Source organism: Colias croceus, chromosome 19 (genome assembly GCF_905220415.1).
Source record: "Colias croceus chromosome 19, ilColCroc2.1".
NCBI lineage: Eukaryota > Metazoa > Arthropoda > Insecta > Lepidoptera > Pieridae > Colias > Colias croceus.
In genome coordinates this window covers 7,621,139-7,643,833 of record NC_059555.1, presented here as the reverse complement: position 1 = coordinate 7,643,833, position 22,695 = coordinate 7,621,139, and the positions used below count along the sequence as shown (strand labels likewise).

At 32.7% G+C, this 22,695-nt stretch overlaps 2 protein-coding genes across 2 annotated transcripts; one reads left to right on the top strand and one right to left on the bottom strand.

Moving 5' to 3' along the window:
* The first annotated feature begins 11,733 nt into the window (after window positions 1-11,733).
* On the top strand, window positions 11,734-14,436 carry LOC123700302. The gene is made up of 4 exons (XM_045647486.1): window positions 11,734-12,175; window positions 13,223-13,336; window positions 13,665-13,846; window positions 14,231-14,436. Exons 1-4 carry the CDS (start codon window positions 12,085-12,087, stop codon window positions 14,378-14,380), a joined length of 537 nt encoding a protein of 178 aa, XP_045503442.1. The 5' UTR covers window positions 11,734-12,084; the 3' UTR covers window positions 14,381-14,436.
* A 1,665-nt stretch (window positions 14,437-16,101) lies between these two features.
* LOC123700434 (NPC intracellular cholesterol transporter 2-like) lies at window positions 16,102-18,035 on the bottom strand. The gene is made up of 4 exons (XM_045647645.1): window positions 17,969-18,035; window positions 17,145-17,258; window positions 16,561-16,742; window positions 16,102-16,251 (listed from the first exon to the last, which is right to left on the bottom strand). Exons 1-4 carry the CDS (start codon window positions 18,033-18,035, stop codon window positions 16,102-16,104), a joined length of 513 nt encoding a protein of 170 aa, XP_045503601.1.
* Window positions 18,036-22,695: the final 4,660 nt, after the last annotated feature.

The window sequence follows — 22,695 nt, the reverse complement described above, 5'->3', positions numbered from 1 at the left end:
ACTCACACTTGCAGACCATACTAAACGAATTAATATAACCTCCAAACAACAGAAAATAGACGTTTGGAGGACAAAATCCCTTCACGGCCGGCATCGTCTTGATCTAACCAACCCCGTCGTTGATAAAATTGCATCAAACGCATGGTTGAAACGAGGTGAACTGTTTCCCGAAACAGAAGGATTTATGCTGGCTATCCAAGACCAGGTAATCGACACAAAAAATTATAGAAAATACATCATACGTGATAGTACTAGTAGCGATCACTGCCGACACTGTCATAAACAACCTGAAACAATCCAGCACATAACAGGCGCATGCTCATCCATCACACAAACTGACTATAAACACAGACACGACCAGGTAGCAGCTATAGTACACCAGACACTTGCATATAAACACAAACTCATTACAGAAAAAGCACCATACTATAAATACACCCCACAAATCATTTTAGACTCACCGGACTTCAAGATGTATTGGGACAGAACAATACTGACCGATAAAACTGTACACCATAATCGACCAGACATAACACTTCACGATAAGAAAAATAAAACTATATATTTAATAGACATAGCAATCCCGAACACACATAATCTTAGTTCCACCCACACAAATAAACTATCAAAATATACAGATTTATCAATAGAACTCAAAACCCAGTGGCAGGTACACACCGTTAAAACTATCCCTATTATTATTTCTAGTACAGGCGTCATTCCCAAAACTCTACACACCAGTCTGAAAACTCTTAACTTACACCCTCTCACATACGCTCTGCTACAGAAAGCAGTCATTCTAAATACCTGCAGGATTGTAAGGAAATTCCTATCTATAGACTGAATATACAATATATATACGTATGTACTTTTATATACCCCCCTAAAGTTGCTTTGGCCAAAAGCCCGCTACTTTAGCGTATTTCCCCAGAAATGGGCGAGGTTTTTACCACCAAAAATAAATAATAATAATAATAATTCATTTATTCACTGTAACATCAATGGTCCACTAACCATATAACCATATAACCACTCAAAATAATGTTACACTTACTACTAATACTACAAAGAAGGAAGGAAGAATTTGCAATTATTAATAATAATTAAACCCTCGTCTGTCGGAACACAGATCTGTGCCAAAAATTTTGTACCCGTAGTCTGTCGGGGCACAGATCTGTGCCAAATCACCGCCGGTTGGAAATTGGCTCATTGTAACGCAAATATAGTTCAAATCTGCATAAACGACTATTTAGTTGATAGCTTATGAATTACTGAATATTTAAAGTCCATCCAATAATAATTTGACCGATAAATATTCGAAATATAACAGTAATTAAGTCATACTTTAGTCGAGTAACTTTTAACTTTTAAAGTTTTACAAAATGTAAAATTTTGCGGAAAGTTGAAAAACAGTAATTATTTATTGGTCTTTTTATTATTATTGACTATATAACCTAATGTTTATGTGCCGAAATAATGAAAATTACCAACAATTATACCATAAATAATGGTTTCAAATATGTATCTATCACTTAAGGACGCGTTTACGAATCTGACAAAAATAAGCAGTTTTTCGGTACATTTTGCGACATAATAATACAAAACCAAATTTAACTAATAATTACTATAGATAGATTAATCCTTAATCTTTAAATGGTAGCAATTTTTTAGTCGAAAATTTTGGTTTATAATATTATAAAAAATATTTTCCGTTGCCCTTTCACACAAAATTGACAATATCGTGCTGAATACAGAAACATTTTTCTTGTATTTAATAAAATAAATTTATTGATTTAAAAATATTTTAAGTAAGCAGACATGTCCAACTCAAAAAGGTAGCAAAGAAAACTATCAAAATGTTACAAATAGGCTGAGAAAAAAAAAAATCAAATCTTATTTTTTCACATATTTAACTGTAACGCGTGATACTTATTGCATGGAAATAAGGGTTATTTTATTTGACACTATTTTGATTTATTGTACAAAAATTTGTAATGAAATATTTTAGTAATTTAGTCGGCGCTCGGACGCCTTTGTGAGTAGACGCTGTGACGCTTGTAGGCAGCTCCTCGTTTACGAAAAGATCGCTGTACGTATACAAAATATTTGACCTAATAAACTTGATCATTGACGCATTCTGCACCGACAACCAAGGCACACCAGGGAAAGATTTTATTTATAGTTTTTCATACATAAGGGATTATAAATTTCATATTTAGTTTCTGACTTGATGGAATGACCTGCAGGTGTACTTCGAAGACTGCTACTGGAACTAATAGACGAGTAGAGCTAGGTGTGCCGAGTTTGGGCTCGTTTTGTTAGTTATGTTGAGACCTTACCTCCGGACTTGATGGAGTGACCTGCAGGTGTACTTCGAAGACTGCTACTGGAACTAAAAGACGAGTAGAGCTAGGTGTGCCGAGTTTGGGCTCGTTTTATTAGTTATGTTGAGACCTTACCTCCGGACTTGATGGAATGACCTGCAGGTGTACTTCGAAGACTGCTACTGGAACTAAAAGATGGTTAGAGCTAGGTGTGCCGAGTTTGGGCTCATTTTGTTAGTTATGTTGAGACCTTACCTCCGGACTTGATGGAGTGACCTGCAGGTGCATTTACAAAATATGTTTTATTAATTAATGTAATAATATAGTGTCGACTTATAAAAATACTACAGGTTTGCCGGCAGCTTCGCCTGCATCATTTTTAAATTTAACCCAAATTCGGCGCCATTTTGAAATTTTCTGTTATTGTACCGATTTCGTTCAAAATCGATATCTGAGGCTCCCTGGGATCGCAAAACAGGAAACTGGTACCAAAATTTTAAAAAGTCAGCGCCATTTTGAAATTCTTTGTTATTGTACCGATTTCGTTCAAAATCGATATCTGAGGCTCCCTGGGATCGCAAAACAGGAAACTGGTACCAAAATTTTAAAAAGTCAGCGCCATTTTGAAATTCTTTGTTATTGTACCGATTTCGTTCAAAATCGATATCTGAGGCTCCCTGGGATCGCAAAACAGGAAACTGGTACCAAAACTTTTAAAAGTCAGCGCCATTTTGAAATTCTTTGTTATTGTACCGGTTTCGTTCAAAATCGATATCTGAGGCTCCCTGGGATCGCAAAACAGGAAACTGGTACCAAAATTTTAAAAAGTCAGCGCCATTTTGAAATTCTTTGTTATTGTACCGATTTCGTTCAAAATCGATATCTGAGGATCCTTAGGATCACAAAACAGGAAACTGTTACCAAAATTGAAAAAAAGTCAACGCCATTTTGAAATTTTCTGTTATTGTACCGATTTCGTTCAAAATCGATATCTGAGGCTCCCTGGGATCGCAAAACAGGAAACTGGTACCAAAATTTTTAAAAGTCAGCGCCATTTTGAAATTCTTTGTTATTGTACCGATTTCGTTCAAAATCAATATCTAAGGATCCCTAGGATCGCAAAACAGGTAACTGGTACCAATATTTAAAAAGCCAGCGCCATTTTGAAATTCGTTGTTATTGTACCGATTTCGCTCAAAATCGATATCTGAGACTCCCTGGGATCGCAAAACAGGAAACTGGTACCAAAATTTTAAAAAGTCAGCGCCATTTTGAATTTTTTTGTTATTGTAGAGATTTCGTTCCAAATCGATATCTGAGGATCCTTAGGATCACAAAACAGGAAACTGTTACCAAAATTGAAAAAAAGTCAACGCCATTTTGAAATTTTCTGTTATTGTACCGAGTTCGTTCAAAATCGATATCTGAGGCTCCCTGGGATCACAAAACAGGAAAATGGTACCGAAATTTAAAAAAGTCAACGCCATTTTGATTTTTTTGTTATTGTACTGATTTCGTTCAAAATCGATATCTAAAGATCTCTAGGATCACAAAACCGGAAACTGGTACCAAAATTTTAAAAAATCAGCGCCATTTTGAAATTCTTTGTTGTACCGATTTCCTTCAAAATCGATATCTGAGGATCTACGATCGCAAAATAGGAAACTGGTACCAAAATTTAATAAATTCAGCTGGTAAAGAAGCAAAATATACAATTCTTGCAGTTTCTATGTCAGTTAACTGTCGAATCTTTCTGCCAGCGTAACCAGCAGAGCTGAGTTTGATCCTAAGGATCCTCAGGTATCGATTTTGAACGAAATATGTCAATTAACAAAGAATTTCAAAATGGCGCCGAATTTTTTAAATTTCGGTACCATTTTCCTATTTTGTGATCCCAGGGAGTCTCAGATATCGATTTTGAACGAAATCGGTACAATAACAGAAAATTTCAAAATGACGTTGTCTTTTTTTCAATTTTGGTAACAGTTTCCTGTTTTGTGATCCTAAGGATCTTCAGATATCGATTTTGAACGAAATCGGTACAATAACAAAAAAATTCAAAATGGCGCTGACTTTTTAAAATTTTGGTACCAGTTTCCTGTTTTGCGATCCCAGGGAGCCTCAGATATCGATTTTGAACGAAATCGGTACAATAACAAAGAATTTCAAAATGGCGCTGACTTTTCAAAATTTTGGTACCAGTTTCCTGTTTTGCGATCCCAGGGAGCCTCAGATATCGATTTTGAACGAAATCGGTACAATAACAAAGAATTTCAAAATGGCGCTGACTTTTTAAAATTTTGGTACCAGTTTCCTGTTTTGCGATCCCAGGGAGCCTCAGATATCGATTTTGAACGAAATCGGTACAATAACAGAAAATTTCAAAATGGCGTTGACTTTTTTTCAATTTTGGTAACAGTTTCCTGTTTTGTGATCCTAAGGATCCTCAGATATCGATTTAGAACGAAATCGCTACAATAACAAAAAAATTCAAAATGGCGCTGACTTTTTAAAATTTTGGTACCAGTTTCCTGTTTTGCGATCCCAGGGAGCCTCAGATATCGATTTGGAACGAAATCGCTACAATAACAAAAAAATTCAAAATGGCGCTGACTTTTTAAAATTTTGGTACCAGTTTCCTGTTTTGCGATCCCAGGGAGCCTCAGATATCGATTTTGAACGAAATCGGTACAATAACAAAGAATTTCAAAATGGCGCTGACTTTTAAAAATTTTGGTACCAGTTTCCTGTTTTGCGATCCCAGGGAGCCTCAGATATCGATTTTGAACGAAATCGGTACAATAACAAAGAATTTCAAAATGGCGCTGACTTTTTAAAAAAGCAAGGAACCTAACTGGTATACCTAAAGTTGGAAATTTTGAAAAAACTTCATTTTGGCGGCAAGAGATGAAACATGTGCCAATCGATAGTACATCAAAATACAAATAGGAAATACTCTTTGGTAAAATGTCGTAATTGATACGGTTTCGGAATAAATAAGGGTTAAAAAAAATTTTTTTTTTCAGTTTTTTGAATTATTTGTTACTTCTTACACTTAAAGGTTAAGTAAAAAAAAAACTTATTTACTCCAATACCCAATACTCAATAATTTATTTGCATCCGAAACTGAAACTAAACTGATCTTCATCGTAACTAACCATATCGATAACGGTTGTCGATAAGTGACGCACCGCACGTGCGTATCCCTAGCCCAAAGTTGGTTTATTACTTTCGTTTTGATAGTAATACAACATTTTGAAACCCTTTTATTACAAATTAGAAGTTTTATATGCTTTGTCTTATCGTTTAAGTGTAAGAAGTAACAAATAATTCAAAAAACTAAAAAAAAAAATTTTTTTTTAAACTCTTATTTATTCCGAAACCGTATCAATTACGACATTTTACCAAAGAGTATTTCCTATTTGTATTTTGATGTACTATCGATTGGCACATGTTTCATCTCTTGCCGCCAAAATGACTTTTTTTTTTATCGCAAATTGGTAGGTATACCAGGCTTCATACTAAAATGTCCCATGCTCTTTTGGTACCAGTTTCCTGTTTTGCGATCCCAGGGAGCCTCAGATATCGATTTTGAACGAAATCGGTACAATAACAGAAAATTTCAAAATGGCGTTGACTTTTTTTTCAATTTCGGTAACAGTTTCCTGTTTTGTGATCCTAAGGATCCTCAGATATCGATTTTGAACGAAATCGGTACAATAACAAAGAATTTCAAAATGGCGCTGACTTTTTAAAATTTTGGTACCAGTTTCCTGTTTTGCGATCCCAGGGAGCCTCAGATATCGATTTTGAACGAAATCGGTACAATAACAGAAAATTTCAAAATGGCGTTGACTTTTTCAAATTTTTGTAACAGTTTCCTGTTTTGTGATCCTAAGGATCCTCAGATATCGATTTTGAACGAAATCGGTTAACAAAGAATTTCAAAATGGCGCCGAATTTGGGTTAAATTTAAAAATGATGCAGGCGAAGCTGCCGGCAAACCTGTAGTATTTTTATAAGTCGACACCAGTCGACACTATATTATTACATTAATTAATAAAACATATTTTGTAAATGCACCTGCAGGTCACTCCATCAAGTCCGGAGGTAAGGTCTCAACATAACTAACAAAATGAGCCCAAACTCGGCACACCTAGCTCTAACCATCTTTTAGTTCCAGTAGCAGTCTTCGAAGTACACCTGCAGGTCATTCCATCAAGTCCGGAGGTAAGGTCTCAACATAACTAATAAAACGAGCCCAAACTCGGCACACCTAGCTCTACTCGTCTTTTAGTTCCAGTAGCAGTCTTCGAAGTACACCTGCAGGTCACTCCATCAAGTCCGGAGGTAAGGTCTCAACATAACTAACAAAACGAGCCCAAACTCGGCACACCTAGCTCTACTCGTCTATTAGTTCCAGTAGCAGTCTTCGAAGTACACCTGCAGGTCATTCCATCAAGTCCGGAGGTAAGGTCTCAACATTACTAACAAAACGAGCCCAAACTCGGCACACCTAGCTCCACTCGTCTATGAGTTCCAGTACCAGTCTTCGAAGTACACTTCGGCAAGTACTTGTTTACCAAACAATCACTGTCCAATGAAATTAGATAAATGGTATCTACTTTTGTGACCATTCAACGTTACAAACTTTACAAATCAAAGTAAAGTTAAAAAAAACATAGCAATAAAAATAAGCTCAATTATCAAGTCGTGTCAGTTTACTCATAATTTCGCCGCTTCGCGCATTTCGATGTGTGTGTGAGCCGTGCACGTGTAGTAGTAAGACTCAATACCTAAAATTGATGCGCGTCAATTTGTAAATACGTCCTTAACTGTACGTTGCTTAGTTTTTGACCCCTGTTAAATCATATTTTTTTTACATATTGTATTTGTTCTTTACATCATTTTACGAGAAATTTTATGAAGATTTTAATGATATAATTCAAAATTTGATACTGTGTTCCATTTTAGAGATATTTCGTTTTCAAATCAAAACCGACAATAATTTCCCCGTAAAATCCGCATACAGGATGTTCACAAATTCAACGTCACTATTTTTTAAATTTCGTCTTCAATTAAAATTTTCATTAGGTTTGGTTTTTAAGGGTCCAGAACCCTAATAAGATTACGTCTGTCCATCCCATCTGCCCATCTGTCTGTCTGTCTGTCAAGAACCATTTTATAAGGAGCGCGTAATGTGACATTTAACTGAAATTTATATTGATTACTTGAGTCGATTGAAGCTGCGAAAAAATCAAACTTATAAACCAACGCAATCAAAAGATACAGCCGTTTATGCTGCAAATTTTCGCAAATTTCGACATTAGCAAGGGAATCGACACCTACAGGGTACTTCCCGTGTACGTAGAGTTTTGAAATTGGGGTAAAATAAGCTCTTATAGCGCAGGTTGAGGAATAATTTCGAAAATCATAAAATTTTAGAGTTACAACATAATAAAAAATTGGTTTGTTCGGAGCCCTCGGTGTGCGAGTTTTTTATTCTTATGTACTATATGTAGTACATTCGTAGGCAGAACGTTATAGATGTAGATCGCTGTCTGAAGACGATTATTTTTTTGCATTCATGACTTTAAATAGCCTTGGAACATTACAGATTTAATAAAACGAATTAAATGCATCATTTGCAGTACGCCTGAAAATATAAATCTATCCTCTCATTTTGTAAATGACTAGCGATAACAATTATTGTATTTTTGGTGTCAAAACTGCTTCTATTACCCAGAAGAAGAAAGCAATTTTTTTATTTGAAGATATCACATTGCTGTCTAAAACTACATAATCAATAATTACTTATTTGTTAGGTAACCCTAAATAAACTTCCACCTTGATATTTTAATTTTCATTTGAAGATAAAAATATCTAAGTAACTATTTGATAGGATTACCTTTTTCCGATTCGTAAGCATTTGAGTATCAATAAAAGAGAATTCAAATGGAACAACGATCCATGTGGCAATGGAAGACAAGACACTCCAAGGCTTACTTTAACAATAGGACGTAACAGTATTTGAAATCAAGAAAATATAACTCTGTATACTTTGTCAAATGAACAGATAATAATACTTACACGATCAGTGTCTGGGAATTTACAGCTTTTAATTCCTGATACCAGGATTCTTCATGAAATTCTACACATTACGTTTTATTTTATTCCAATCAAAATATTTTTAAGTTCCATGCCGTTTGTGTACTACGGACTTAGTAGTTAGGACTAAACTACTGAACCGATTTTAATACAATTTTACCGATTAGTTTATATCTTAATTACAATATGCTTGGAAATACTGCATGTATTGAAGTAAAATAAAAACTAGATTGGATAGCTTTCATCACTTTCCTGATCAAATTCAAGTGGAACCTCGTGGTAATAAATCGTCGTCTCAAGGCGGTCGTTGTGTTCGATATATTACAAGAAATAATGAACAGAAGTTCGTTCTGTTCGACGTTATTTGTGCTAAGTTGCAAATATTCCTATCAATTGGCCAATGTTGGCGTCAACATCACACATTACAACCACATGAGTATATAAATAGTACAGACACAAAGCTTCATAACAATTTTTTATAGTGCTATCAGTTAAATAAAATTTATTTAAGTACTTACCTATTATTTCAATCCGTTAGATGATTGATATTTTTTTAAGAATCTCTGTACTATTTATTTACTCATAAGCTAATTTAGCCCACGAACAAAATTATTTGAGTAACGCGTGGCTAAGTTATATGCATAAATAGGATTGGGAGCGTTAATTTTATTAAGGCATAACGTTCATTTTTTTAATAAAACAATAATATGATACGATTCTTTCTTCTATACAACTAGGGACATAATATAATGATTTTCATTTAGTATGTTTTCTGATTCCTATTATTTGTTGATTTTTAGAATGACAAGTACCTATAACATTTAGATGTATAATACCATTTATACGTAATTGTTTATTTATTCTGAATCTTTAAGTTTATTGATTTTTATCCTTTACATAAGCTGTATTTTATAAAAAATGTTTCAAACTCAAATTTCCGTAAATTTTTGATTTATAAATTAAATGTAACGGTTTATAATTAAGTTATGGTATAATTAAATGTAGATTTCACATTTGTACAGCTTAGACATTTTTCTGAATGGATACAGTGCCTTTCGATTTGTAGTTGGACAACATTTCATATTATACGATTACTAGCTTCCGCCCGCGACTCCGTCCGCACGGAAAAAATTAAGATTTTTTTCTACGTATTTTTCCGGGATAAAAAGTATCCTATTTTACGCCCAGGATAATAAGGTATAATTATACCAAGTTTCATCGAAACCGAAACCTTAGTTTTCACGTGATGCCTTCACATACAGACAGACAGACAGACAATAATTTTTTTAATCACATATTTGGGCTTGGTATCGATCCAGTAACACCCCCTGCTATTTATATTTTCAATATTTTCAATGTACAGAATTGACCCTTCTACAGATTTATTATATGTATAGATAATAATTAAGAGCATGAAAGAAAAAAAAAGCATTTCTTCATAATGCTATTGTTACCACAAAAATATTTTCTTAAATGCAAATTTTAAGAGAAAATAAATTAGACATGTGGAGACGTTATACATACAGACGTTAGAACAAAGCCCACTATAAGAATAACGTCATTTAGGAATAAGACGATTTTTAAACATTAATAAAAACCTAAATATTTCCAAAAAGTAAAAATTACTGTTAGTTTTTATCTAGTTTTGATTAAAATAAAAATAAAAACAAGTAGCAAAAAATTTTGAAATGTTGTCATTTTGGAGCACCCTGTAAAGTCTGTATTTGTATGAACATGATTGGAGATCGCGCCCGCTTATGCTCATGCGTAAACGATGATATTCATAATCAACTTTCTCGAATTTTTATTAAATAAACCTATGTTTTTGTTGTATTCACTCAAAAGATTGTCTATTCTAGTATGAAAATACAAAAATAAAAATCTAAAATACCTTGATATTATTTTTTTATGAGTATTTTTCTTTACAATGTAACATTTATTCAAAATGTGTGGGAAAAAATGCTTCTAATAAGTAAAATAAGCATGCCAGGGAGTAAGTAAGGTAACTAATATAAAGTTTGGTTATCTAGTTAGCATCAAAATTTACAAGAGTCTCACAGGTTAAAGTTTATATCACCAATTTTAATATCAAAAAAAATCGGCAAAACAGCGCCGAAAGCTCGAATTTGCCCGACAGACAGCACCTTTTTGAGGCGGCGCGCCGCGACAGCTGAGGGGTTAAAGTTTAATATTTTATTTATTTAAATATAAATATCCTACATACCAGCCCTAATCTCTTAGCTGGCAACTTTTTGAAATAAAAAAATAAACTTTTCGCTTCTATTTCAGCTACAGGATTCGTTGTGAAATTTTCTATATCATGTGCCTCAAAAAGTTATTCGAAGTTACGGATACGCCTGCAGGTTTGAAATTTTTAAAATTCAATTCCCTTTTTTGTTAGAGTTATCGCGTCAACTTCTGCAAGTTATGAGGTATGGGGAAGTTTATCGACGATTTCAATCAATACGTTTTTAGTTCTGTTTGTTTGGAATCGGTAGCAATGAGATATGAAATATCTTTAGCATGTGACTTTACTCGCAGGAATACAAATAGGTACATTTATGTTTTACATCTTTTATCCCTACAGCCACAGCATTGTTTTGCGTTTATACACATAGTTTTTTAATTATGCCAGATTAAAGTTAGGCTTCTTCTTGAAGAACTCAATAACTCTGCTGGTTCTAATGTTCTATGTATGACTAGCTGACGTAGAATCTACAACCGTAAAAGCATCTGACTTGAAGAAATTTGTCACGAAATTCTCTGACCAATTTAGTTAGGTTAGGTTATACCAATTTAGTACCTACCAACTTATGAGACAATTATTTTTTTGTGAGAAATACTTCAAATTTAATTACGTTTAAAAATAAAGTAGGAAAGATTTACAACGTATGGAGACAATACAAGATTTATGATGATTAAAAATAATTCAATCAAAATTAACATCGTTGATAACATTATCAGAAAGTGCAGGTGTCTGCTAAGTGTCTGTTATCTATAAAAAGTGAAAATATCGCACAACATTATATCTGTTGTTGAGGGTCTTACAATTATAACTAGGTGTACACGCGGTTTTACTTGCGTTAAATTTTTTATATTAAATTTTGAAAAGAAATGTTGATACATCGACAACACAACGTGTGGTCGATGTGTTGATAAAATGTAAATAGATGGAAGAGCCTACTTGGTCATTTATGATGACTTCTAGAATTCAATATTTCAATATGGATTGATAAGTTGGTGTATGGATTCATGATTTTTGCTCTTATTTAAGTAATTAAAGTCTAGAATCTAGATTTAAAAATTATATTTATTTTTTCGATATATTCGGATTTATCATAGATGAAATTTCATTTTATGTTTAGATGAATATTTTGTCACGCCTGTAGCGTAAACGGTTGGATTAATTTTAGTATGTCTTTAGATTTCTCTCTAAAGCTTTTAGCCAGGTAAGACTGCAGTTTTGAAAAATAAGAGTAAAAATAATGTTTATTTTTAAATAATTACCTACTTAATAGACGTACAATTTATTTAATTTATCTATCGATTTGAGTTATACTTTGAAAAAAAAATCAAATTTCTTAATCTTTCAAAATTGCACCTGTTGATAAGAATTACATATATAAAAGGCTAATAAATTCGGTGAACTATTATGATACGAGGAAGGTTCTCCAAAATGTTCAAGTACATCGCTCTCTTCGTCTTCGTGGCTGTGGCCCAGGCTTCCACCAATGTGCAGACATGTAAGTATATTATATTTTTATTCAAAATTCAAATATAACATTTAACACATATTTAATAACAACTTAAAAATTAAATACTACTTAGAAAAAAAAATAAAAAGTAACTAACTAGTATTCTGGATTTGGTTTATAAAAAAATGTGTTTTGAATTTAGATATCAACGAAATTTTTTCCGAGGATAGGTATAATTTTGACATATTTTGTCAGATGTAAGTAATATTTTTCTTTAAAGAGAGTGAAAAATTAAATTAATTGCAAATTTATTTATGAAAAATACAAAAAATGAATGTTTTCAAAATTAAAGTCAGTAAAAAAGAAATATAAATCTTCCGTTCCTACCTATATACCTACAATTTAGATATCATAATTTATTTCATTTGATCATTTCTTTGACAAATTAAACATTCTCTTAGAATTTGATGAATTGACTAGAATTAAGATTATAAAACGCGTAAAGTGAAATCGACAAAATATAATATCTATAAAGATTAAGCACAAAATATATAGCATCTCAGTTCTTGTTTCTACGAATTCTGTTTAAAAGCTTGAATATTATAATAATTAGAACGTAATTTTGTTAAAGTATATTGATACCAGATTTTGATTAAATAATTATTCTGACTTAACCTTAAATAATTAATTTATCTATATAGGTACACATACAAATATTTATGTTTATAATCGGTATAATGCTTATATAAAAAGATAAGTATTAGGTAATGAATATGTTTTGATAATAGCGTGATTATAAATTTATAAAGAATAGAAAAAATTCGACCACTAGGCGGGATTCGAACCCAAATCCTATTATCCGGGGCGGATGCCTGACGAATTCGGCTTGGGAATATGGGCAAACAGGCAAACTGGGATCACGGGTGGCCGAGTTGGAAACGATGCCTACACAGATATATCAGATATATCTTTTAATTATCTAACATACTATTAAACCATATATTAAATCTTCATTAGGTACTTGTATAAGATAAAGTTCGATAATAATTTATCTTAACATATTAATTAGTATCATATCATTCATACTTTTTCCAGGCCGAGTGTTCACGGGCGCGCTCCCGTCGGCCACCACTATCGAGGGGTGCCGCAACCCCCCGTGTAACCTACCTCAAGGAAGAAATGCTGTCATCCACATGTCATTCAATGCACGTATGTATACTTTGTGTGTTTTTACTGGCCTGAAAGTTCTCATAATCCTGTCTGAGTAAAGCGAAAGGGATGATAGATGCCAAAGGTACTGAACGTAGATTATACATGTCATGTATTTTGATAATTAAATTTTAAATTACGTAAACTATTATCCAACTCAGAGCTTTTCATGAATTCCTCATGTATTTGATGTTCTTTGCTATTAGTTTGTGAGTGTAATAGCTGTGATAGTTGTATATTCCAAATACATATATATAGTAGGAAACCTCATTATGTTTTTATCAGTTTATAAGTCTAGAACTTTTGTATATTTTAATATCGTTTGCAGCCCGCAACATAAACTCGATGCGCACGCTGGCCACGGCGTTCCTAGGCAACGTGGGTGTACCGTACTCGCTCGGTAACAACGAGGTGACTTGCAACTTCATCACCAACACGCGCTGCCCCCTCAGAGGCGGCCAGCAGGTGCACTACACGCTGCGCATGTTCATCGAGAGGAGCTTCCCCGTGGTGAGAATAACACACATTTATTTATTCAATTAACTTAAAAGCACCTTTAAGTCAATTGACAAAAGCATACAATAATCTTTAACATCAGTTTGGAAAACAGTTTCTACAGAAAAGAGAGCAAAAAGCTCTGTAGTTGGTCTTTTAAAATTGTCACAATTATTCAAAAATCTTATATTTCAAAATATGAAGAATGATGAGAACTGCCATATTATACTCACCTTTATTGAAAGAATAAAACTGTAGATGCATTGAACACAGCCGAATGTAAGTATAGCGTTGGCTATAAAAAGTAATTTAACGAAACAAATATGACTGACAATTAATAATCAAATATATTGTGTTCATTTCTTTCGCAAATATATTTAAATGCTTTCGTATTTCCAGGGCACATCAACAACAGTAGAATTCCGCATTGTGGACCAACAAAACCAGCCGGTAGTGTGTGTGCGTGTGCCCATCAGGATCACAGCGTCCCGCGAACTCGACTATGTGCCACAGATTGACGAGAATGTACAGATTGAAGAGACCAAGTAAAAAGGATTGTCTATAGGATTGTGTTTGTTGTGTTGAATAAATGTTTTGTGAAATAATTTTATCGTTTTCTTTGATTTTCCGTTCTCCTTACTAATGTAACAATGTATAAACAGGTTCAGAATGAGAAACTAATTTCTTTTATAACATAACATGTTTTTTAATAATTTATTAAATTAAAATTCGCACTATGATTTGAGAGCCTTTCTTAGTAATCTGAAAAGGATTAAGTTAATAGCACATAAAGGACATCTTGGTTTTGGTTCTCTTTTATATTATAGGTATTTATTAGAGAATTCTAATAAATACTTCTAATTCTAATTAATTATTAGAGAATTCTAATAAATACCTATAATTTATTTATTAGAGAATTCTAATAAATATCTATAATATAAAAGTCGAGTGAATACTCGATTTCTTATTAGAATATTTCGAACATGAACAACACTATGTATTTTATGTAAAAGTTTAAAGTTATATAGACTAAATTCAATAAAAATCATGTAAGACAAGTCTCGAATTCAAACCTGGTGAATTCATAAAATAAAAATCTAAATAACACGGGTAGTTATTATGTTTGACTTGATAGAAATCAATTGAAACTAGTAATTTATAAATAATGTTAAAAATAAAAATTAAATAAAGGTTTTTATTAACTACCTTCTTATTTGATTTTTTCACAGCTTCAAGGGATCGTAGACTTAAGTGACTAATATAAATTTCAAAGCGGTCTTGACCGACAGATTAACAGACAGACAGGCAGGCAGACGTACAACAAAGTGATCGTATGAAGGTTAAATTTTTTTCCTTTTGAGGTTCGAAACCTTAAAAATGTATTTATTTAGTAAGAGTGAAATAAATAAATAAATTTACGAATATGCAAGCAACCTACTTTTGCTATAATAATTAATTGATTACATACTAAAGAAGTAATAAATGTCGTCCACAAAGTACAAAATTTTGTACACAAAGGTAACGTCTCGAGAGGTCTCGGGAGGAAAGCTATATGTAATTATATTCATTTCAGATTATTATATAAACGATTATTCTTATTTCTACAAACAGTGATATTTTCTTCAAATAACAAATTCCATTAATTCCATTTAAAAAGACTTAACAAACGATACCCATTTTGCTGAAAACATAAATGCACATGTAGGTATATTTTGTCCTAAGAGTTCATTACATTTGTCCCGTCAAATTTCGAGTTTTCAACCCTATATTCTCAAAACGCAAGTCATAGGTTAAAATTCTATCTATCTAAATTTCATGAATTGTGATGATGAAATCATCATCATCTTCATTTTATCAAATACTAGCTTAATACCACCCGCGGCTTCGCCCGCTTTGTCTAAAACCTTCCTCTGGAATCACTCTATCTATATAAAAAAACCACATCAAAATCCGTTGCGTAGTTTGAAAGATTTAAGCATACAAAGGGACATAGGGACAGAGAAAGCGACTTTGTTGTATACTATGTAGTGAATTTCATCGAATTATTCACATTTCTAAATAATTTTCGTCCCCTCTTGACCATAATATATCTACACCCACATTGAATTAAATTAATTTTTTTAAAGTACGTTAGATCCATATTAATTGAAATGTTATTGTGAGAAATAATATTATACTTAAAACTGTTTAATAAAATAAGGATATTAAAAGGACAATAAAATTATTTCATAAAAATATTTATTCAACGCCAAAGACAAACACAATCCTATTTAATTGCTCTCTTCAATCTGTACATTCTCGTCAATCTGTGGCACATAGTCGAGCTCGCGGGACGCTGTGATCCTGATGGGCACACGCACACACACCACAGGTTGGTTCTGTTGGTCCACAATGCGGAATTCTACTGTTGTTGATGTGCCCTGGAAATACGAAAGCATTTAAATATATTTGCGAAAGAAATTAACATTCGGCTGTGTTCAATGCATCTGCAGTTTTATTCTTTCAATAAACAGGTGAGTATAATATGGCAGTAATCATTATTCATATTTTGAAATTAAGATTTTTGAATAATTGTGACAATTTTAAAAAAACCAACTACAGAGCTTTTTGCTCTATTTTCTGTAGAAACTGTTTTACAAACTGATGTAAAAGATTATTGTATGCTTTTGTCAATTGACTTAAAAAGTGCTTTTAAGTAAATTGAATAAATAAATGTTGTTAATTCTCACCACGGGGAAGCTCCTCTCGATGAACATGCGCAGCGTGTAGTGCACCTGCTGGCCGCCTCTGAGGGGGCAGCGCGTGTTGGTGATGAAGTTGCAAGTCACCTCGTTGTTACCGAGCGGGTACGGCACACCCACATTGCCGAGGAACGCCGTGGCCAGCGTGCGCATCGAGTTTATGTTGCGGGCTGCAAATATTACAATAGGTATAAAATGTACATCGCCCAAGAGAAGAACACTCACAAAATGTAGAAAATATATTTAGGTTTCCCAGTTCCCACTAATTATTATTTTGTATCATGAGATCTAGACCAGTATTAATTAAAATACTGAGTTGGAGAAATAAGTTTATCTGATTAAAATACGCTTAACATTTTAGAAATTATAATTATTTTACAAAACGTTACAGTAGAAAGAATTAATTTTCGTACAAAAATGAGTAGGTATCTACGAATTTAACTTACAATCTACAATCTACGTTCAGAGAGCAAATATAAGATAATTATACAACCCCGGCTGGATTAGAGTACCTGAGGTCCCTCAGCCTAACCTTAGCCATAGGTTTAAAAAAACACCAAAAATATACATACGTGCATTGAAAGACATGTGGATGACAGCATTTCTTCCTTGAGGCAGGTCACACGGTGGGTTGCGGCACCCCTCGATAGTGGTGGCTGACGGGAGCGCGCCCGTAAACACTCGGCCTGGAACACATATTTATGATTAATATGATAATAAATATGATGATTATAAAACGTTATCTTGTAATACAAGTAGATAATTAAGATAGTAATACGTTCTATTTTTAGATTAAATTACCTAATTATGATGAAGTACCTACTTCATCGTCATCATCATCATTCTTCAGCCCATTTTGTGGATTAGAAAACACGCCCTTTTTATATACATATAAGATTTTTCTATTTTCTACTGCAATATTCCAAAAAGAAGGTTATAAATTTTATACTTAGAACATTTTCGACACAAAAACTATAATTTTTATACCTACTTAGATAGATTAAAATTATGAGATTTTAACGTAGATTAATCTTTCTGAGAATTAAACCTTATTTTGTTTCATCGTTTAGCTTCAATATTTTCTAATTTTAGTCTATTAAACAAAGGAAATATTAACCCATTGACCACCGAGCGGCCCAATGGGTTACGACTTACGACACAATAGATTTTCTATTGTGTCCGTGATTCCGGGGGCTGAGGGATTAAAGATGTTGAAGAGAAAAATAATGATCTTTTAAATGAACAAAAATATTTTCATTGACATATTTTGTAACTAGTAAATTTAAAGTATTCTATTACGGAGAAATATCTATCACTAGTTAATTTAACATTATTGCATTTACCATCCACCATCATTCATAATTACCCTAATGCACCTTATAAAGTACCTACTTACATGTGTGCACATTGGTGGAAGCCTGGGCCACAGCCACGAAGGCGAAGAGAGCGATGTACTTGAACATTTTGGAGAATACCTATTATTTTCTCGTATCATAGTTCTACGAATTTATTAGCCTTTTATATATGTAATTCTTATCAACAGGTGCAATTTTGAAAGATTAAGATATATGATTTTTTAAGAATTAAATCAAATCGATCTAGATAAAATAATTACATTGTAGCGCCTATAAATTAATTCAGTTGATAAATTAATTATATGGAAAAAAGCCTATATTATAGCCTTTAAAAAGCAAAGGTTAAACTAACCTAAACTTTGACTTTTTTTACAATGCTATGGCACCACTCATCACTACATAGTATAAAACAAAGTCGCTTTCTCTGCCCCTATGTCCCTTTGTATGCTTAAATCTTTAAAACTACGCAACGGATTTTGATGCGATTTTTTAATAGATAGAGTGATTCAAGAAAAAGGTTTTAGTATATAATTTATTAGGTTTTAGACAAAGCGGGCGAAGCCGCGGGCGGTAAGCTAGTTCTAAAATAAAAGCTGATGAAATTTAGAAAAAAGCTAACGCTAGTTACCTACCATGGTCCTTGCTTGCCATAATGTAGGTACAATATTCAAACCGTGATGTTACAGTAAATACCTTCACCGTAACTATCACTAAGTATTATTGAAAACAGAATTAAAATACGTGTGTAATGTGTATTTGTTTGAGGCAGGAAGACTGATGCGTTGGAGGAGGAGTACTTCCATCACAGAACCTCTTTATATTTTCTGTGACTTCCATATTATACTACTGGCTTGATGCCCGAAGCTTCGCACGCTTTGTCTAAAACCTAATAAATGGTATAAAAACTTCCCCAAAAATAATTCCATCTATTAAAAAACCGCATCATAATCCGTTGTTAGTTTTGATGACCTAAGCATACAAACATACAGACAAGCTGTTTCCACGGACGGTTTGAGATACCTACAAATTACAAATTATCTTTTGATACCCACTTTTATATAAAAATCTCATGTCACAATGTTATTTACTCCTCCGCCATATTCCTCTGAAACGGCTGGACTGATTCTCATGAAATTGTTGTCTGCATATTGTGTAAGTCGAACAACCAACATCTATTTTTCGTAGAGGTCCTAAGCTATATTATAATTAAGCTAGATAATTAGATATAATATAGACGATTTTTTTAATGTCTGTTTTATTTATTAATATACCTCAGCTATTCATAAAAAATAACCGGGTAAAACCATTGGCATAACTAGTTTAATTTAAACACCCCTAACAACATAATTATTATTCTTTGTCATATTTGCACAAGTAACTGATAACAGAAACTTGGCAGACACCTGCACTTTTTGATAATCGTTATCAAGTATTGCTAATTGGGCTGAATTGTTTTTAATTATTACTTAATCAATTGCCAATCTTGAAAAGCCAAATCTTGTTTTTATTGTTATCCTCTTATGTTGTAAATCTTTCGTTAATATTATTTTCAATGAACGCCTGGAGTTATTCACAGATCTAGGTATAATGCAATATTGCCTCATTATAAAATCATCGTATTACCACAGTAATATCTATTGTAATACTGTGGTATTACTTAATAGGTTAATTCATACTAGACTAGACTATTATAAAATATAGGATTTTATTTGCCTTTACATCGCATTCTATGTTATAAAGTAGGTATTTTTTCGCATAAAGATAATTACCAAAAAATACATAACAAGAAAATGTTCAAAATAAGACGCACCCAGTCCGTTTTGTTTTTTCTTTCTTTCATTAAATTATTTATTTATTATTAAATATCAATTTTACTCATAATATTATGTTAGAATATAGTAGGTACACATACAGCATGAAGACTTTGTTAATCATAATGTTAAAGTACCTATACATGATGAAGACTTAATTTTCCAAAAATAAGGTTGTAGATGTACATACGGCAGAACCACAGAACAGTAAAAACTAATAGAAGTGCTATAATGTCATAATTAGTATGAAAACCAGTGTCGCCAAACCCACACATTTAAATCGATAGTTATACAGTACACTACAAGTAAACTATGCCTTTGATTGGACAGCTTAATTTGAGTAAAAACTGACTTAGGTTATAAATTCAGCATTTCATTATGTACCCTAACGCACCCTGTTACGGTTTATTTTAATATAACATCTCTAGGCATATTAGCTGTTTTGTTTCTCTTTGCTCAGAAATTCCAAATTCGAAAACATTCAGCTACTCCACAACAGAGGGCGTTAGTTTTCGATACATATAACTTTGAACCTCAACACATAAAGATAAGGTTGAAATTTGTATCACTCTACATTAATGACATTAACTTGATGCTATGCTCTAAGGGATGTCAGCCTTGTTATCGATAATTCACAAATAAATATTTTTTTGTGCATTTTTTTGCTTTCTATTATATGAGTATAGTATAATGTGTCACATTTTGGAGTATGTTTATTACTACTAAGTACGTCTTTTCATATTATTATATTTTAATAAAAAACGGAATAGAATAGTATAAATCTATATTTACAAAATACAAACAGGAATTATGCATTATTTTAAATCTTGGAACTGCCGTAGGTTTGATGTATCGGTGGCCTTTGTTAGACTGCTTAGTGCTGTACGGCATCCAGTTAACTCGTCACGTTGCATTTATCCATTTCTCTTTTAAATTAGCCTCTTTGGAAAATCTATAAATAAATAGGACTAATGAAAGCTAAGGAAAAATAAAATAAAATTTAATATTCTATAGTGATTGTCTTTTCTAAAGTATCGATAGTGTCGATATGCGCCACATGTATCACTTATCGGACATTCGTGGGCAGAACGCTTATGTAAACATTTCATCGTAAAACAACAACGCTTTGAACATAACATGAATTGATCATAGAATATAATTCCTGGATACCGCAATATATTCTTGTTGTTTAGAAATTATCGTTTATTTCTTCTGATCTAGGGTTGTTAACCACTGAAAAACGTCACCATCCTATTCATGAGTGTGATTGATAGCTTGTATTTTAAAATAGCAGGAAATACCTACCTATGCAGCTACATATTGAAGCCTGAATAAATAGCCTGTGGGATTTTAGCCTATTATGAATAATGCATACTAATATTTTAAATGCGAAAGTAACTCTGTCTGTCTGTCTGTTACCTACTTAATCACGCCTAAACTAGGTACTGAACCAATTTTCATGAAATTTGGTATGGGAGATATTTTAATACCCGAGAAAGGACATAGGCTAGGTACTTTTTATCTCGGGAAAATGACGCAATCTCGGAAATACCACGGGGACGGGAAATATGCAGATTTTCTTTGACTGCGCGGGCGAAGCCGCGGGCGAAAACCTAGTATTTTATATACCTCTTGCTTTAGCTTTACTGTCTAGAATGAGGGTTATCCAGACATTATAAATCATTGAAATAAAGTAAATATGAGATGGTATCAGAAACGAATTTCTTTGTCTACACACTTCTGTCAGGTAGGTAGGTATTTGCTGAAGCTTCCACGCGCACGAATTAAATCATTCGATAATATTATTATAATAAACACTAAACCTACTGGCTGTACTTAATATAATAAATTAATTAATTATTAATAATGAGTATATTAATGTATGTATTAGAATTTAGAACCTATTATACCTTTTTCAAGGAAAGCATTTTACGTCATTATTAGGGTGTAGTTAACTTGGTCAAAAACGTGTAAAAACTAAAAACAAAACTTCTGATTATAAACTTTTCATATTATCCATACTAATATTATAAATGCGAAAGTAACTCTGTCTGTCTGTCTGTCTGTTACTCAATCAGGCCTAAACTACTGAACCAATTTGCATGAAATTTGGTATGGAGATATTTTGATACCCGAGAAAGGACATAGGCTACCTTTTATTGCGAAATATGTACCACGGGCGAAGCCGGGGCGGACCACTAGTATTATATAAATGTAATGTCATGTGAAATACAGTATGCAGGTTTTTAGGGGCATACATTCGTCTAGCATTAAAAAAATTCAGGTCAATCTGGTATATGTAGGTATGTGTGATCAAATCTTGTTCAAATTTATTCGGTTAATTTAAAGCATGACTTATAAATTGCAGCGCCATCTATACGAAGGCATGATTATTGATGTAATGATTTTCTTACTTTTACAGCGCCATCTATCTTTTAGAAGCGTGACTTCTATATGAGATTATCAGTTGTACTTTACAAAAAACAACGACATCTATGTTAAATATGATTTTGTAGCACCACCTATACTTTATCTCGAAAACTATCTAAAAACTGAAGTCTGAATAAGCAGTGAATCAAGAGATGAATTATTATTTCCCATCATTGTTTCCCATACGTTTTTCAATGAATACCTAGATTGATTAAATATGTAATGTTGTACGCAGTACGGTCAGTAAGTAATCTGCGTGATATCTGCGAGTTCTCATTTTTCTTCTTCTCATTTTTTACTTTTTAAAAATGAAGTATCTAATAATAATCAATGAGCACACCATTTTATTTTATACGCCTAAAAAATAATGTAAGCAAACACCAATAATCTTCATTTTCTCTCCATGGTCCATGCTATCTTCAATTTGTGTATTCGAAACATTGCATTAACGAAGAAATTAGTAATTTGTGCACGAATCAAAATGGGACTAATAATATATTTCTGCATTATTTTCATGAATGGAACAT

What these genes read in the sequence shown, in the direction of transcription:
- LOC123700302 (XM_045647486.1), top strand. Translation starts at nt 12,085, where the DNA reads ATGATACGAGGAAGGTTCTCCAAAATGTTCAAGTACATCGCTCTCTTC. An exon ending in TTCCACCAATGTGCAGACAT is followed by an intron (nt 12,176 to 13,222) that starts GTAAGTATATTA and finishes TACTTTTTCCAG; the next exon opens with GCCGAGTGTTCACGGGCGCG. An exon ending in CCACATGTCATTCAATGCAC is followed by an intron (nt 13,337 to 13,664) that starts GTATGTATACTT and finishes TATCGTTTGCAG; the next exon opens with CCCGCAACATAAACTCGATG.
- LOC123700434 (XM_045647645.1), bottom strand. Translation starts at nt 18,035, where the DNA reads ATGTTCAAGTACATCGCTCTCTTCGCCTTCGTGGCTGTGGCCCAGGCT. An exon ending in CCACATGTCTTTCAATGCAC is followed by an intron (nt 16,743 to 17,144) that starts GTATGTATATTT and finishes TAATATTTGCAG; the next exon opens with CCCGCAACATAAACTCGATG. An exon ending in TCGAGAGGAGCTTCCCCGTG is followed by an intron (nt 16,252 to 16,560) that starts GTGAGAATTAAC and finishes TCGTATTTCCAG; the next exon opens with GGCACATCAACAACAGTAGA.